This window comes from Eublepharis macularius, chromosome 17, assembly GCF_028583425.1.
Source record: "Eublepharis macularius isolate TG4126 chromosome 17, MPM_Emac_v1.0, whole genome shotgun sequence".
NCBI classification, from domain to species: domain Eukaryota; kingdom Metazoa; phylum Chordata; class Lepidosauria; order Squamata; family Eublepharidae; genus Eublepharis; species Eublepharis macularius.
The window spans coordinates 17788024-17803691 of NC_072806.1; the positions used below are offsets into that span (position 1 = coordinate 17788024).

The 15668-nt window shown below is 42.2% G+C and overlaps 1 protein-coding gene across 4 annotated transcripts in view; it reads left to right on the forward strand.

Moving 5' to 3' along the window:
- The first annotated feature begins 211 nt into the window (after positions 1 to 211).
- The window catches only part of PER3 (period circadian regulator 3), a 31798-nt gene continuing 16341 nt past the window's right edge, over positions 212 to 15668 (forward strand). Inside the window, exons 1-8 of one of the 4 annotated variants that reach the window (XM_055002064.1) lie at positions 212 to 357; positions 8139 to 8736; positions 10080 to 10234; positions 10904 to 11016; positions 11926 to 12127; positions 13599 to 13647; positions 13998 to 14140; positions 14761 to 14839. In XM_055002064.1, coding sequence (XP_054858039.1) covers positions 8456 to 8736; positions 10080 to 10234; positions 10904 to 11016; positions 11926 to 12127; positions 13599 to 13647; positions 13998 to 14140; positions 14761 to 14839 — 1022 coding nt within the window. In that variant the 5' untranslated portion in view covers positions 212 to 357; positions 8139 to 8455. The other 3 variants (XM_055002066.1, XM_055002067.1, XM_055002068.1) reach the window with 3 other exon arrangements.

The following is a 15668-nucleotide window of genomic DNA, read 5'->3' on the forward strand; positions in this document are numbered from 1 at the left end:
GGGCACAAAAACCAGGCTGCTCCTACTTCCAGCCAATAGGAACGCGGGAGAGCGCCGGCGGTCCGCCTCAGCCCCCTCCCTCCCCTGCCTCGCGCACAGCCGGCCAACCGTCGCTTTGCAGCCGTTGGCACGAGCCAACGGCCGCGAGGGGGGCGGGGCTCATGTCACGTTGCGCGGGTGTGTGGCAGGGTGAGGGGCAGCCAAGGCTGGCGTCGCCCGGTCGGAAGCGGAGTCCGCTTGGAGGGGGAGCTTTTCTTCCTCTTGCGCTTTTTTGTGCCTGGCGCGTCTGGGAAGCTCGCCCCCGAGGCGCGCTGGCCCCTTTTACGCTGGCGGGGATGTGAGGGCTTGGAGGGGGAGGTAAGAATTCGTGGCTGTGTTGGGGGACGGGGGAGGAAGACCGGCTTTGTCTTTAGGAAACTCTCCAGGATGGCCCCCGGGAGCGAGAATCGGAACGAACAGGTGGATTTGGGGGGTATCTAGTGGGTTTCGTGTGGCACACAAGAAGGCCGAATTCAGCAAAGTGGGTGTCAAACTTCTGCGCCAGGGCTTCGTTTGTTGAGCGTGAGCGAAAATTATATAATAGTCTGCTTGTATACCACACTTTTAGACAGATCAGTGCCCACTCAGAGCTGTGAACAAAGTCAGTATTGTGATAATACTGACTTTTAATACTGCTTTTAATGTGTGTGTGTGTGTAAAACTAATATAGTTACTGTTTTTAATATGATTTTGACTGTTGTTACTTGGTCTGAGCCTGCGTATGTGTCTGTGTGGGTGATGTGCCGTCAAGCCACCTTCAACCCATGGCGACCCTATGAAAGAGACTTCCAAAACCTCCTGGCATTAACAGACTTGCTCAGATCCTGCAAACTGCAGGATGTGGCTTCTTTTATTGAGCCGAGCCATCTCATTTTAGGTCTTTCTCTTTTCTTACTGCCTTCCACTTTTTCTAGCGTTACTGACTTTTTCGTCTGATGAAGAGAGCTGTGGTCCTCGAAAGCTTATGCTACAATAAAGTTGGTTAGTCTTAAAGGTGCTACTGGACTCTTTACTATTTTGCAACTACAGACTTAACATGGCTAACTCCTCTGGATCTGTGACTTTTTCAGAAAATCTTGTATTTTCATGATGTGACCAAAGTATGATAGCCTTAGTTTTGTCATTTTAACTTCTAGGAAGAATGCAGGCTTCATTTGAAGTAGTACCCGCTTATTTGTCTTTTTGGCTGTCCATAGTATCTGCAAAACTCTTCTCCAGCACCACATTTCAAATGAATCAATTTTCATCCTGTCTGCTTTCTTCCCTGTCCAATTTTCATACATAGTAATGGAGAATACCATAGTTTGGATTATCTTGATCTTGGTTCCCAGAGTGTAAGGATCTTATCTAGTTCCCTCAAAGCTGCTCTTCCAAGTTGCAATCTTCTGATTTCTTCATTGCAGTCTCCCTTTCGGTTGATGATTGAGCCAAGGAATAGAAAATCTTGAACAATTTCAACTTTAAAATTGTGTAATTCCTCAGTACTCATTACTTTTGTCTTCTTGATGTTCAGCTTTAATCCTGCTTTGGCACTTTCACCTTTAACCTTCATAAGTAGTCATTTCAAGTTTTCACTATTTTCTGCCAGTATCATGGTGTCATCTACATATCTCAAATTATTAATATTCCTTCCATAAATGTTCACTCCACCTTCCTCTAGATCTAATCCCGTTTTCCTTATGATGTACGCTGCTTAGAAGTTGAACAGGTAGAGAGATAATATGCATCCTTGTCTGACACCTTTGCCAATGGAAAACCATTCTGTTTCCCCATATTCTGTCCTGACAGTAGTCTCTTGTACAGAGTACAGGTTGCGCATCAAAACAATCAGATGTTGTGGCACCCCCACCCATAGCTTTTCATTCCACACAGTCAAAAGCTTTGCGGGGAGAGTGGGTTCTAAATTTAATGAAATAAATATTATCCAACCAAGCAAGCCTTTATTGGCATATATAAAAATAAAAGATTTTAAATACAGAAGTGAGTTCATACAGAATGAGATTAAAATTACAGATAGGAACAGGGCAGCAGTACAGCAAAATCAGTATAGAATATTACTTGACAGGGCGTATAGCCATAGCACTGTAGAGAAACTTTGCTACTATTTCAGTTATTTTCCCATCTGGGTTGTCAAGCAGAAACTGAACCTTAAAATCATCAGAAAACTCTGAAAGTTGGGCTAATATAGGATGCAGAAGGTCCCAGCATGGCACCAGATAAAAAGAGCACTGGAGAAGAACATGGGAGACAGTTTCAACATAAGGACAACACCTGCTATAATAAGGAATCCCATGAAATCTACCAGATAAAATGGCTGAAGGAAGAACATTAAATCTGGCCAGAGAAAAGACTCTATGTAAATTGGGAGCCGAGAGCTGGTAAAAGTATACTGCTGGGAGACTTACATTAGGAACAATCCCCAAGTTTAGGGGAGAACAAGTTCTATTAGCAGAACTATAGAGAGTCTGTAACTCTAGTCCCAAAAGACTGGATTTTATTTTTGAGAAGGCCTCGGACTCAGATAGCCGAGATAAAGATTCTAAAGACAAGTTCAAGGAACTTATTTTAGCTTCAATACAGGATGACCAACCAGAGTTGGCAAATTCAGATAATAAATAATACGTATAACTAGGGGGATCAGAATTAAAATGGAGTCTCAACCAATATTTGATAGTGTGAAGCCATGCCTCGGTGGCCAACAGATTCTGACTGCACTCTAAGCATAAGGCAGCATACGGAACACACTCAGGAACCCCCATGATGTTACACAGAAAGTTAGAGTGAACACGTTCAACTGAATTGTCAATAGCATCCATCCAGAGCGGGGCCCCGTACAATAACTGAGCTCCAGTTTTAGCACTGAAGCCTTTAAGAGCAGCAGGCACATATTGATTACCTCGATCAGAAAAATAAAAGCGAGATATTGCTGCATATTATTCTTACAATACAGCTGGGACTGAGAGGAGTGGCTTACCCAAGGCCAACTGCTGAGCTCATGGCAATGGTGGGATTTGAACCAGCAGAGTGATGATTTGCAGTCCAACCACTTAACCATGAGATGTGGCTAATTTCAGGTGGGTAGCCGTGTTGGTCTACAGGAGAAGAGCAAGATTTGTGTCCAGTAGTACCGTAAAAGACCAATTAGATTTCCAGGGTATGAGCTTTTGAGAGTCAAAGCTTCCTTCGATAGATATGGGAAGTGCTGACTCTCAAAAGCTCATACCCAGGAAACCTTGTTGGTCTTTAAGGTGCTACTGCAGTGAACTCTTGGAGTGGGTTGACACATCCCCTCCACATTACACACTACTTGTCCTTCTCTGAAAGCTCCTGAGCTGCAGGCCAATCACCCTCTCGGCATTATTTCTGCGTGGCCATCATCTCTTACTCCCCCCTATCCATCCCTTTCCCAGCCCTTGCTATTTAAGAGTCTAATTTGCACTTTAGCATGGTAGCTTTTCACATCTCCAAAAGTGGTCCTCATTTTCCATGAAACTGTTTAGGTTTAGCTGTTGATTGTTTAGGTCTTGATATCCCCCCTCCCCACTGCTATTACATTGGTGGCCAGTCATAGTGTGTGTGTAAAGTAGCCAACTTAACAGCAACCCCCATGGGGTTTTCAAGGCAAGAGACAAGCAGAGGTAGCCTTTGCCAGTCTCTGCATAACGACCCTGGACTTCCTTGGTAGTCTCCTATTCAAGTACTAGTCAGAGCCAAAACTGGGAAACCACTGGGTTGTTTGTTTTGCCTGCCTCTGAATTGTGATCCTGGACTTCCCTGCTGGTGCCAATAATGATAAGAAACTTTTAATCTTACTTATTCCTTGCTCCTATGTGGGGAGGGGCATATAGAAATACCTAACATTGCTTGACCAGTTTAAAATTTTGTGCTTTAGCTGCTGTGATGTTGAATCCTAGTGATACAGGGGTACACTAGAATTGGATATTCTGGGTTGTTCCGTAACTTTTAACTGAGTTCTGTTTTCTGCACTGTAGCAGACAATTCCCTGAGACTAATTCTTTATACAAGCCCTCCGTCATTTTCCCCTTATTGCTGGCATGATTTTGTCTGCTTTCAGAGTCATGGTGACTCTTTAGAATAGTCAGTTATCAAAGTAGTATTTAGTTGCTTGGACATAACTTTGAATAGCGAAGTACATTTTATGTTGCTGCTCAATGTCCATTGAGGAGTAATACTGCGCATTTATGCTTGTTCCAATTATTTGGTCATGAGTAGACATGGGTATGATCCAAAAAATAATCCCGATTTAGCTGATCGTGATTCCGCGGCGCCGCCGAACCCTGGTTCCCGAACCTCACCAATCAAGTTCCGTTTCCGATGCAGAATCTGGAATTGGGAAGGCCGACGCAGGAGAGCGCCCCGTGGTTTCCAGCGCTAAAGGAATGGTGGGTGACGGCAGCCGCCGGGCCCAGCAGGCCCGGGGAGGTGGCGACGAGCCGCCTCCCCTGCGGGGGCGGGGGGTCTGGCCGCTCACCAGCGGCACCCCCCATGTGCCCGGCCGCCGGGCCAAAGTGGAGCGGGGCGTATTCCCCGCCAAGGAAGGGAGGTGGGTGAGGAGATTCTAGGAGATTCGAGTGCCCATGGCTACAGAAGAACACCCCCTTCCCCCGCCCTCCCCTCTCTTCTCCAAAATGGACGAGACGGGCGCGCGCTTTTCTGGCTGCTCTGTGGTTGGAAGAAAGCCCTGCTGATCAAGGAAAGCTGGGCTTCCATTCGCGTTTCCAGGGCGACAGAAGGAGGGCAAACAGCTCCGGCATTCCCCAGGCTCTGTTTCCACGGGGCTCCATTCCCTCGGGAACAGATGGCAAGACTGTCTGCAGACTGCAATCCCGAACGTAAACCGATTGATCCGATCGAGACCCAATAGAGCGCCCCGCCCAAGTGCTGAACTGGGAGCTGTGGACGGAACCGATCAGCCCGGTCCCGATGGCGCAAACGCCCAAATCGGGGCAATTTTCAGACCGTAATTCTGATCGTGCCCATGTCTAGTCATGAGTAGTTCATAGGAGCTGTTGGAGGTACCCAGTGAGTAAGTTCTCAAAACTTACTAACCTACAAAACTTGCCTTGAGCTCAATGGAGAAGATACAATAAATAAAATGAAGCATTCTGCTTTTCAGAATGCTTAATGTAAACAGATACATTTAAAATTCATGGTAAGTCTTATTTTACTTGCAGAGGAATTGATTTAGGATATGCTAGAATAATTTCCATAGTCCTTAATGTAAGAATCTTATTTGGACACTTTTGAGAGACTATTTTTGGGGCAAGATTGAAACATTTTTCCATATGTGAGATAAGATAATTCTAGTACTGACTTGAACTCAGAAACTAAGCAGAGCAGACCCTGGTTAGTTCTTGGATGGGAGATCACTAATGAAGCCCAGGGTCTCTATGCAGAGGCAGGCAATAGCAAGCCACCTCTGCTTGTCTTTTGCCTTGAATTTCTGTGGCGTCACTATAAGTCAGCAGTGACTTGATGGTGCTCAACCAGCATATAGGTTTATATGGGGGGCATTTTTATTCTCTGTTTCACTCAGCATTTGATCAGGTTACTGCATTGGAGGACTGGTTTTACTTGAGGTACAGCCCCCATACAATTTGCTGCAACTGGGCCAGCCTGCTGATTTGTGCAAATCCCCTCTCCCCACGTCTGCATGTGAGTTTTGTGTATGTGGCCTGCTTCCTTTCAAGTTACCGCCATTGTAGTTAGGAGTTGAAACACCTGCTTTTACATCACTGATGTGTACGTGCTAGTTTGTTTGGTGCTTGTATGCAACCATACGCACAACCAAAGTGATTGCAAGAAAGCCAACTCAAACAAGACTTGACCTTAAGCACTCCCTTTCCTGAAGAATCACAGAGCTGGACTGATAGTGTTAAACTACAAAAGTGCAGATATCTACCTTGTTCCAGCTACTCGGTAGCAGTCCAGATCCTCTGCTTATAATGCCAGCTCCAAACTCTTAAGGCAGTGTAATTTTTCCCTTCCCCTTGTGCTGCTCAGATCATGCTTTTGACTATGCACGTATGTGCCCAGGAAAAAGCCCAGTTTCCAATGTGCTTTTTTGAGCAGCTGTGCCTAAGCAGTAAAGAATGAGCCTCAAAAAAATGCTCTGTGAGACTCTTTTGTCCACCAAGAGGTGCTAATCCAATAAAACTATTACTTGACCACACTTTGTTTCTCTCATTGTGGCTTTGTTAGCTTCAGGTTAGTGTTGCAAAAATCCGTGATCTTGTGCAGTACAGAACATCATGTTCCTTTCCCTGTATTTGTGCAATGTTTGGGTTTGGCGGAATGGCAGTGAGCCAAGAAGCAGAATTTCAGGTTGTGAGTTAATAAGGGAGCATGTTTTAGACATTTATGTAATCATGAGAGGAGGGGGGAGGGACAGGAACTTGAGTGCAGGTGTGCTGTAGTAAGAAGGCTGTACGATAGGGTGACATTGCGCTTTACATTGGGGAACATTGACCAACTTTACATTGTACAATAGGCCGTGCTTGCCTTTGAGTATGCTCTAATTATCTAGTTCCTTCTATTCCAGCCGAATTTTGCTGTGAGTGAATCCTAACATTACATACATTATGGAATTGTGAAATGCAAGCAGTAGAAAGTGAAATATAATTACATAAAATTTAGATCTAATCAGACAGGAGTATAGAGTCCATTCATTAGTTACACTAAGCTAGTTAACAAAACCTGTCACTGTCCAAACACAGTCAGTTGTAGTTAGGTAACTGAATCCGAAGACTGTTCATCTCAGGGTAGCCTGGAGTTATGGAACATTTGAATAAATTGCAGGTTAGCCATTTTGTATTCTCTAGTTCTTCCTAATTAGATTTGACTTTACTTGGTCCAGCTGTTTGTTTTTTCAGATATTCTGTGTAAAATGAATGAAATGTGAGAATTCGCTCATAGCATCTGAAGAAATTGGCTCTAGTCCATGAAAGCTTATGCTGGAATAAGGATGTCTACCACAAGACACTAATTTGGCTACTTCTGGAATGAGGATTTCTTTAACTGTCTTTCTTCTGTATTTTTCTTCTAGGAGAACTCAAATAGAACTTTTCTGATTCTGAATTACAACTCAAGGGATCTAGTTCAAGGTTTTCTGTCCCAGGAATCTCTCTCAAGTGCAGTGTACGTAGGAATCCCAGAGATTTCAAATATGAAACTCCTGAATTAGACTGGAAAACTTTATAGACTGGAAAACTTCTCATTAGTATCATAGACACTGCAGATCAAGGAGTAAGACTCTTCCCCTTTACTGCCGTATAGCTAGTTATTCTTAGCTGTTCTTCTACTTGTACAGACATGACCTATTGGACTCAACTGGTAGAAGTGGGATTTACATTGTAGAAGTTACATGCTAAGTAAAGGAAGGTTTATAATTTTTCTCTGTAGTCCTAAGCATGTTAACTAGGAAGAGAGTCCCATTGACAGTACAAGTAAACATGCCTAGGATCATTCTGTGTGTATTTTGCCCAGGAGTTTCCTTTTTAAAGTATTCGTTATATAAGCTAAAACAGCATGGCAGTGATAATGCATGTTATTTTGCTTTTGTTTTCTGACATAATCTGTACTTTAAAAAAAAATCAACATTTTTGCCATGAGAATTCAGATCCAATGGCCTAGACCTATATAAACATTCTCACGCTTAGTTTTATGTTGCTTTGAATTTTTTATTATTTAGCATGGTAGACAGCAAAGTTGCAAAACTCTGTATTTAATTAGAAAGGGACCGAGTTGCATAGCCCACCAGTAGGGTCCAGTTTCTACTAAGCAGTTATCATTGCCGTCTGCATATAAACACACGCTAAACTTAAGCAACAGCCACCCTGCCTGAAGTGCAATGTATCAAGCTACTCTTGCATGATATCATCCTAGCTTTGGTTTTGAGTGTGAGAGGGGAAATTCACCAGCTTGTGAATAAGCTGTTCTGATTGTGGAAATGTAAGGATCTAATATCAGTGTCTGAGAATTTTGAAATTTGCATGGTGCACAGTACTAGTGCTGCAGTAGATTGTAGTACTCACTTAGTCATAATTATTACTTGCATGTGTGTTCTTGAATTGATACAGTTACCATAAAGTGAAGAGATGATGGAAGTGATTAGAGCTGCTGAAGCTTGCATTTTGAAGAGCTGTATGGAACCAAATACAAAAGAAGTCTGGAAGTAACTCATTATCTTTGGTCAGAAAGGATGCAGAAATTCTTTAAACTGCCCATTTAGGGTGCATGAGCAAGTACTTTGTTAAAAGTAAAATGAAAGAGATCAATCGCTTATGTTGGATTCACCTGACTTTCAACCTGGCTTAGAGAAAGAACGACCTGAATTTGACAATGGACCAGCCAGTGACATTCGTAATCTCTGTATTGTAGTAGTTTACTGCTCATCATGAATAAGAACCTGCTCCACAATGACTTCTTGGACCACCATGAAAATTGGTTGCCAGGTGCTATAGCTGAAACTGGCAGTCAGCAAGCTGATGGTATAGAGAAGCAGGATGGCACCCAGCAAGAAGATACGGAAATATTTTGTAGCAGATGTACCAAAAGCAACTCTGGAAATGAATTTAATGGCTTGGAATTCAACGAGGCCAATTCTCACAGCCATGAGTCTCCTGACATAGTGAGAAATTCCAGTGTTCGAGACAAATCCCAGAGGAAGAATAAGAGGTAAGTCTTTTCAGCTTGTTGAAGCAGTTGGTTATATTATTGTTGGATTGGGGCTCAAACTGTGACCAAGGGCTAAGAAATGAAACTGAAAATCACTTGGGATTATACCTGAGTTTAAGAGGCCTAGTAGATGCCAGTCTTAGATCTTTTGAACTAAGTCAACTCAGAGGTCACCCGTAGGGGTAGATATGAACAATGGGTGAGATCTTCAGGCGGTTGGAACCATCCTGCCCTCCCCAGGTGAGAATTGGGTGCATTGAATACCCCTTAACAGGTTGCCATTGCTGATCCACGTTTATCTCATCCTGATATGGGAAAAATGAAAATTAGGAAGAGCTACTAACTTGTTCTAAGAACATTCCCTTTGGAAAATTTTAGGGGATTCTGGAGATCTAGACTAGTGTTCCCAGTTTCTGATTGTGGAGTGTGACATTTTCACTTTCCATGTAGGCCAAAATGGCCTTCAGAATCTTTTGGGGAGTGTTTTGGGCTGGGGGGGGGGTTGCACTCCAGAGGCAGAAAGAAGTCCTTGTGCCTGTGGGAATACTAGTCTGAATGCTAGCCTCTGTGTTCTGTTTCCAATACCAGTTCCAGATTTGTATCTCAATTCTTGATCTAAACCTATCCGTCCACATACATTTACGAAAGAGCCAGCATGGGCTACCACTTCCTATTGTGTGGATGCTTTGGTGAACCCTAGTTCTCTGTTATGTAATTGTTGGGACCACACTAGTCTTATTTGCAAAATGCCTAGATACTTGAAACCATTGCATACATATTGTGCCTTATGAAGTTTTGTGTTTGTTTCAATACATTAGTTTTCATATACGTACTGTGGTTTATAAAAAATACAATAAAACAATTTAAAACTAAAGTTGGACCATGAAGTTTCACACAACAGATAAATGAAATCTGAGTAGCCTCTTGATCACATCATTTTACAGAAACCAGAGCAAGTAACTTTTACTGTTCTTCCAGGAAGTTGTTCCTGTCCTTATTAGGGAGGTTATTCCAAAGACTTGGGGCGATCATAGCAAATCACTCCTTGTTATAGCTAATAATTTTAACTTGCATAATATGGGGCAATGTTGAATCAGAAGATCCTAAAGCAGAGGTTTAGGGTGGACTGCTATGCTGAAAGTACCCCATAGCCTGAACACTGCTGTCCACATGTGCGACACAGCACTGATCTTTCAGTCAGAACACAATTGAAAGGAACCACTCTGCAGGCCTAGCCCCCTAAGCAAAATAAATCTGAGCTTATCCCCGTTCAAAACAGTTGTCCTGCAGGAATGGCTGTTTCTAATCCTACTGACAATCATTTTGTTGGGTTTCACTTGCAGTGAGCAACTAAATTGGAAAAGTAGTAACGAAAAACTTAAGATGGTGATCCGGGAACTGAAGCAGTATCTCCCAAGAGAGAAGATGGAGAGCTACACCAAGACCAGCAACCTCAGTGCACTCAACTATGCTTTGAAATGTGTCCAGCAGGTCCAGAGTACGTGGGTAGCATGTAGCTCCAACATTGGGTATAGAGCTGGTTCCTAGAGTTCTCTCTGTCTCTAACGCGGCGGAGAAGTTGAAACCTCAGGATAAGGCAATGTAGACAGAAGTGGGCTGACACAGATTCGCACACATGTTACGTAGGGGTAGCATAACAGGTTTGTGGGCCATCTGGGGTTCTTTGACTGCTTTTCATTCTCTCAAAGGGATCTTGAATTATGTTCATATCTGGAAAATGTGAGTTAACTTTTTTGTTGTTACGGCTGAGAATGAGGCATTCTGCTTTGGAAAAGTATGGGATTTAAAGTTTGTACCACACAAACTAATCTTAACTTCTTCAGAATGCATTTTGATCCATTGATCTGTATAACCAGATAAATGTGTTCAGCAGGTAGGAACACAGTCTTGTATCTTCAGTATGTTGGGATGAGAGTAGCGGTTGCAAGTCACCAGGGACTGATCCGTTCTTTGTCTTCTCCAAGATATTAAAATGTTTAATATGTGGTACACAGGGGAGAAAAATTTGTTCTACCTGATGCTTGTTCTTTGAGTTTTCTAATACATGCAAATGTGGAAGACCATTAGATGCAAATTAGACTGATAACAAGCAATGGCCAACTTCATTGCATCTGACTACTTGTTTCCATGTTTTTCTAATTGGCAGAAAGCAAGTCCTTTTCGTTTTGGGAGGAACATGGATCATATCATACAGATGCCAATGTGTACAGCATTGAGGAGCTGGCAGCAGCTACATCTGAACACACTCCAAAAAATACAGTAAGCGATACAGGGGTTTTTTTATCACAGCTGTCTGTAAGCTGTAAGTAGTGTCTCTTTTCGAGTCACAAAAGCAAGCCCAACCATGTGGAAGGGCATCCTTTTAGCCAGTTGTGGCTTTTTAGTTATTTATTTACTTAGCTAACACACTTGTTCTGCCTTTTCTATTTCAAACATCACCCAAGGTGGAACCCACTGGTGGTTTCTTAGCACTTAAATCTCTCTCTCTCGGTTCAGACCAAATATACAGGCAGAGTAAGGTGTGGAAGGACATGGGTTGGATTTTTCATTTCCAACATTTTAACCAAACAGTATTGAGTTGCTAATGTTCCTCTTTCACAGTGGCACTGCAATTAGATCCCTCTTAACAGACAACTGCATACAAACATTTATTAATACTAACAGTTTGCTTATATACCACTCTTCCTAGACAGATTAGTGCCTCACTTGGAGCAGTGAACAAAGTTAGTGTCATTGTGTCCCCACAATACAGCTGAGGAGCTGGGGCTGAGTGGGGTGGCTTCCCCAAGGCCACATCCTCAGCTCATGGCATTTGAACCAGCAGAGTGTTGACTCGCAGCCCAACCACTTAACCACTGCACAAAAGCAGCTCTCTTAAAGGTGGGGAGCATAAAATTGACTTATTGGTGAATTTTCCCCTCTTTTTTACATATTGCAGTATAAGGTTCAAGGAACCCTGACAGCCTGGAAAGAGGAATCCTTTGCATAGGTTTCCGTAGCCTGTCTCTTCCACTGTTTAATGTGTATAATGAATGGTTTATAGGCTTGCAGGGACCTCTGTATAACATGAATACAGAACTCTTGTGTTTCAGCCAGGGATTTGGTACCTTTATGACACTGTTGCTGTGCTTTGAAATACATTTCATTGACATGCTCTCTTTCTTCCAGGACACCTTTGTGGCTATCTTCTCCTTGCTGTCTGGGAAGATGGTGCATGTCTCTGAGCAAGCAGCCTCCATTTTGTGTTGTAAGAAGAGACTCTTAGACTCCTCTCATTTTGCAGAGTTACTGGCTCCTCAAGATGTAGGCATCTTCTACACTCATACCAATCAGTCTCTCCTGCCACTTTGGAATGTGAAAGCCCAAACAGGTGACTTGCTGAGTATAGGAAAAACTTGCTTTCAAATTAAGGGGTTAAAATATTTTTTAAATGAGTAAATTAAAAATTAAATTTACAAAAACAACGCCTTGTCTAGTTTTATCCACAACTCATTTTTATGGGGTCTGTGCGAATCCCACAGCTGATTGTGTGTCTGCACAGAACAATTCCTAGAGCTGGTGTGCTCATCCCTCCACACAGAGGTCTCTCCTTTGTGTCTAGTCTGAAGGGCAGGCATTCTCCCATTTGCCTCTGTTCAATGCAAGACCAGCATCTCTCAGGATTTTCCTTGCCACTTTGAGCTTTATCCTTCCTATTGTAATTTTCTCACCAAGGTAGGAACTTTCCCCCCCCCCTTAAACATTCAACAGGAATTTATTGTTCTCCTTCCCTTTGTGGCTAGACACCTGTAGTTCATTTGACCCCTTTACAGGAGTGCTGAGGCTCCAGTGCTAGCATCTGTTGCTGTATTGTCTTCTGTCACCTCTGTTCTTGGGGCAAGTAAACTAGCAGGCTTATGTCTTGATCTGTCTTTTCACGGAGGACAGCATCATCCTCTGGCTGGAGCTTGCTTTATTGGCTAAGACCATGGCTTTTCACATTTCTAAACACAAAACCCACCTTTTAATATTTATTTATTTATTTATTATTTATTTACTTAATTTATACCTCACCTTTCTTCTCAATGGGGACCCAAAACAGCTTACATCATTCTCCTCTCCACCTTTTTATCCTCACAGATAGATTAGGCTGAGAGTGTGTGACTGGCTCAAGGTCACCCAGTGAGCTTCATGGCAGAGTGAAGATTCAGATCTGGGTCTCCAGGATCCTAGTCTGACACTCTAACCACTACATCACACTGGCTCTTTTAATACCCTTTGGTGGCAGCACTTGATCAAGAAAGCCAGAGAAAGCATATAAGCCAAGCACCAGAACGTGTATTGTAGTCAGAAACAAGGCAAGGGTTAGAGCCTAGCCATTCTGCTACTCCTCTAAGCCTGCCTGCAAAGAAAGGCCAAAGGTGTGGCACCCTTGTTCTCTATATATTTTGCAGAATTAATTTTAAAGTGCTCAGATCATGATTCTTTCTGAGAGAGGCTGTTCCTGCACTATAGTTGTATTGTGGGTAATTGTATTGTATTATGGGTAATTGATAACATGTTGGTGGCTGTCCGTCTCCAACTGATGATACTCAGGTGGTCATCTGTTGATTCATATAGCTTGACTCTACTGGTTCTACAAATGTTCAAGTTAGTTGGATTATATAAATTGGGAAGGAGCTCAGAATGTATTACCCAGACCCGTCTTCCTATCGTTTAAGCTGGGTGCTTCTTGGAATACAAGTTTGGTTTTCATAGTAGATATTAAGGAGGGGCATTATTTCAATACCAAGCTGGGCACTGGGGGGAGAGCAAAGGTTAGTTAATGCCTAACTTTATGGTCACTTATTTTTTCCTTATAGCATCTGTTTATGAATATGCACAAGTGAAGTCCTTTTTCTGCAGACTCAGGTGAGTGTTATCAAGGATTATAACACTATGAGTGTGACAAAATGCACAAAATAGGGTGGAAATAACCAGTGATTTTCTCATATTACCATTTTTTCTGAGAGAGAACAGGATGCATATGTTTTAAAAATGTATTGGGGTTCTTCAGCTGGTCTTTAAAATCAACATTTCCCTGAATTTCCAGTATAATTTTTGATTGCCAGGTACATAGCTGAAGGAACGTAGCAATAAAGTTGACCAACAAAACTTTATTAAAACAAGGGAATTCAGTATGTCCAAAGACCAGTCAGTCAGTGTCTGGAGCAATTTCCAAATAACTTCCAGGAACTTGTGAATCAATGTTTCTGTTACAGAGTGGGTAAAGACCAAGATCAAGAGAAGCGCTACTATCCATTCCGGATCACCCCTTATTTGGTTAATGTCTCTTATCAGAATCACAGCGAGCCAGAGTCTTGCTGCCTTGCTGTTGCTGAAAAAATTCACTCTGGATATGAAGGCAAGTCTAAGGGAAATTGGGTGTGGAACAGGCCCATTTAGAAACCCAAGATAACGCAATATGTTTTTTTTAAATGTGTATTAACTAGCTAGACATTCCTCTTCAGAGCCCCCTGCTTTGTTTTTCTGGGTCCTAGTGTCATATCCTGCTGTACTGCAACTCGTTCACATTTACTTTAATGGAGCTGGATTGTGCCAACAGTCCTGCTATGCAACACAGAATGCTTTGTGTTTGTTTGTGTGCGTGCAACTTGTGCAGTATTTTTTTTATTCCCTCTTGAAGTAGTAGCTAATTAAGCAGAATAAAATACCATGAGGCATGAGAGAGTTCAGTTTCTCTGGCCAGGATCCAAAAAACCCTGTCACTAGTTTTGTGAGCTGAAGGGACTGTAGATTGGTTTTACAAGAAGAATCTCTCTTCCCTCATTCCTCAGCAAATGTGACACAACAAAGAGCTATTGGAATTCAGGAGTATCAAAAAGCAATTCAGTAATATGGCATGTGTATAAGCCTTTCTTTTTTAAGAATGCAGCTTCTGTTGGCTTAGAATGGCTCTGTTAGTCTCAGTCCCTGTTAAGTTACATGCTGTACTCTTAAGTATTGTTTTTTCTTTATGATCAGCTCCTCGAATACCATTGGAAAAAAGGATTTTCACCACTGCTCATACCCCAGGCTGTTCATTTCTAGAGATTGATGATAGGTAATTATTTTTTCTTGCTCTCATGTATGAAAGTTAATGACATAATGTGCAAAAGGAAAATCTCCTTAAGAAAATTGCTGGAGACTCATCCATTATGTATCATGTTGATAGCAACCAAGAGCATTAGCTTGGATAATTTTGGGTTTTGAAAACACCTTGTGTTTCATAGGAAGAGGGCTATACACAGATCCCTCTCTCCAAGGAGAACTGAAAGCACCACTTCCAAAGCCGCTTGTTTGGCTTATCGTTTAGTGAAGCCCATTGTGTTGCATCTGATAGAGAAGAAATAATAGGTGCACCCAAAAGTAATGCAATAAGATGAATGAGACTACATGGCACTTTATTTACAAAAAGCAAAGCAAGTCAAGTTCTAGTTTTAAATGTGCTTACTTAGTATAGGCATATTAACAAAAATCATGCTGTTTGTAATAAAAACATGAAATTTTGTATATATTAAGGGTACCCTATGATGTTCAGATTCAGGTAGGGAAGTAATCCTAATACTCTCCACTCAAAATGGAAACTGATGTAACTAGTTGTCAGTTGTTCCATATAAAGGCTTCGATCCAGCAGACATTTCCATGTTAAATTTGAGTCAACACATTTTGCCTTGTTAAATTCTTCTGATTAGGCTGCTCACTCGTCATTCTCTGAAACTAGTTTTGTGAGCTGAAGGAATTCTAGATTGGCTTTACGAGAAGAATCTCTCTTCTCCTCCTCTCCCATACCCCTGCAAACGTAGGACATAGTAAAATGAATCAACATTGCTTCAATTCTTTAACCTTCACGAATGAAATATTTTTAATTTTTACATCATCATAAGAAGCAA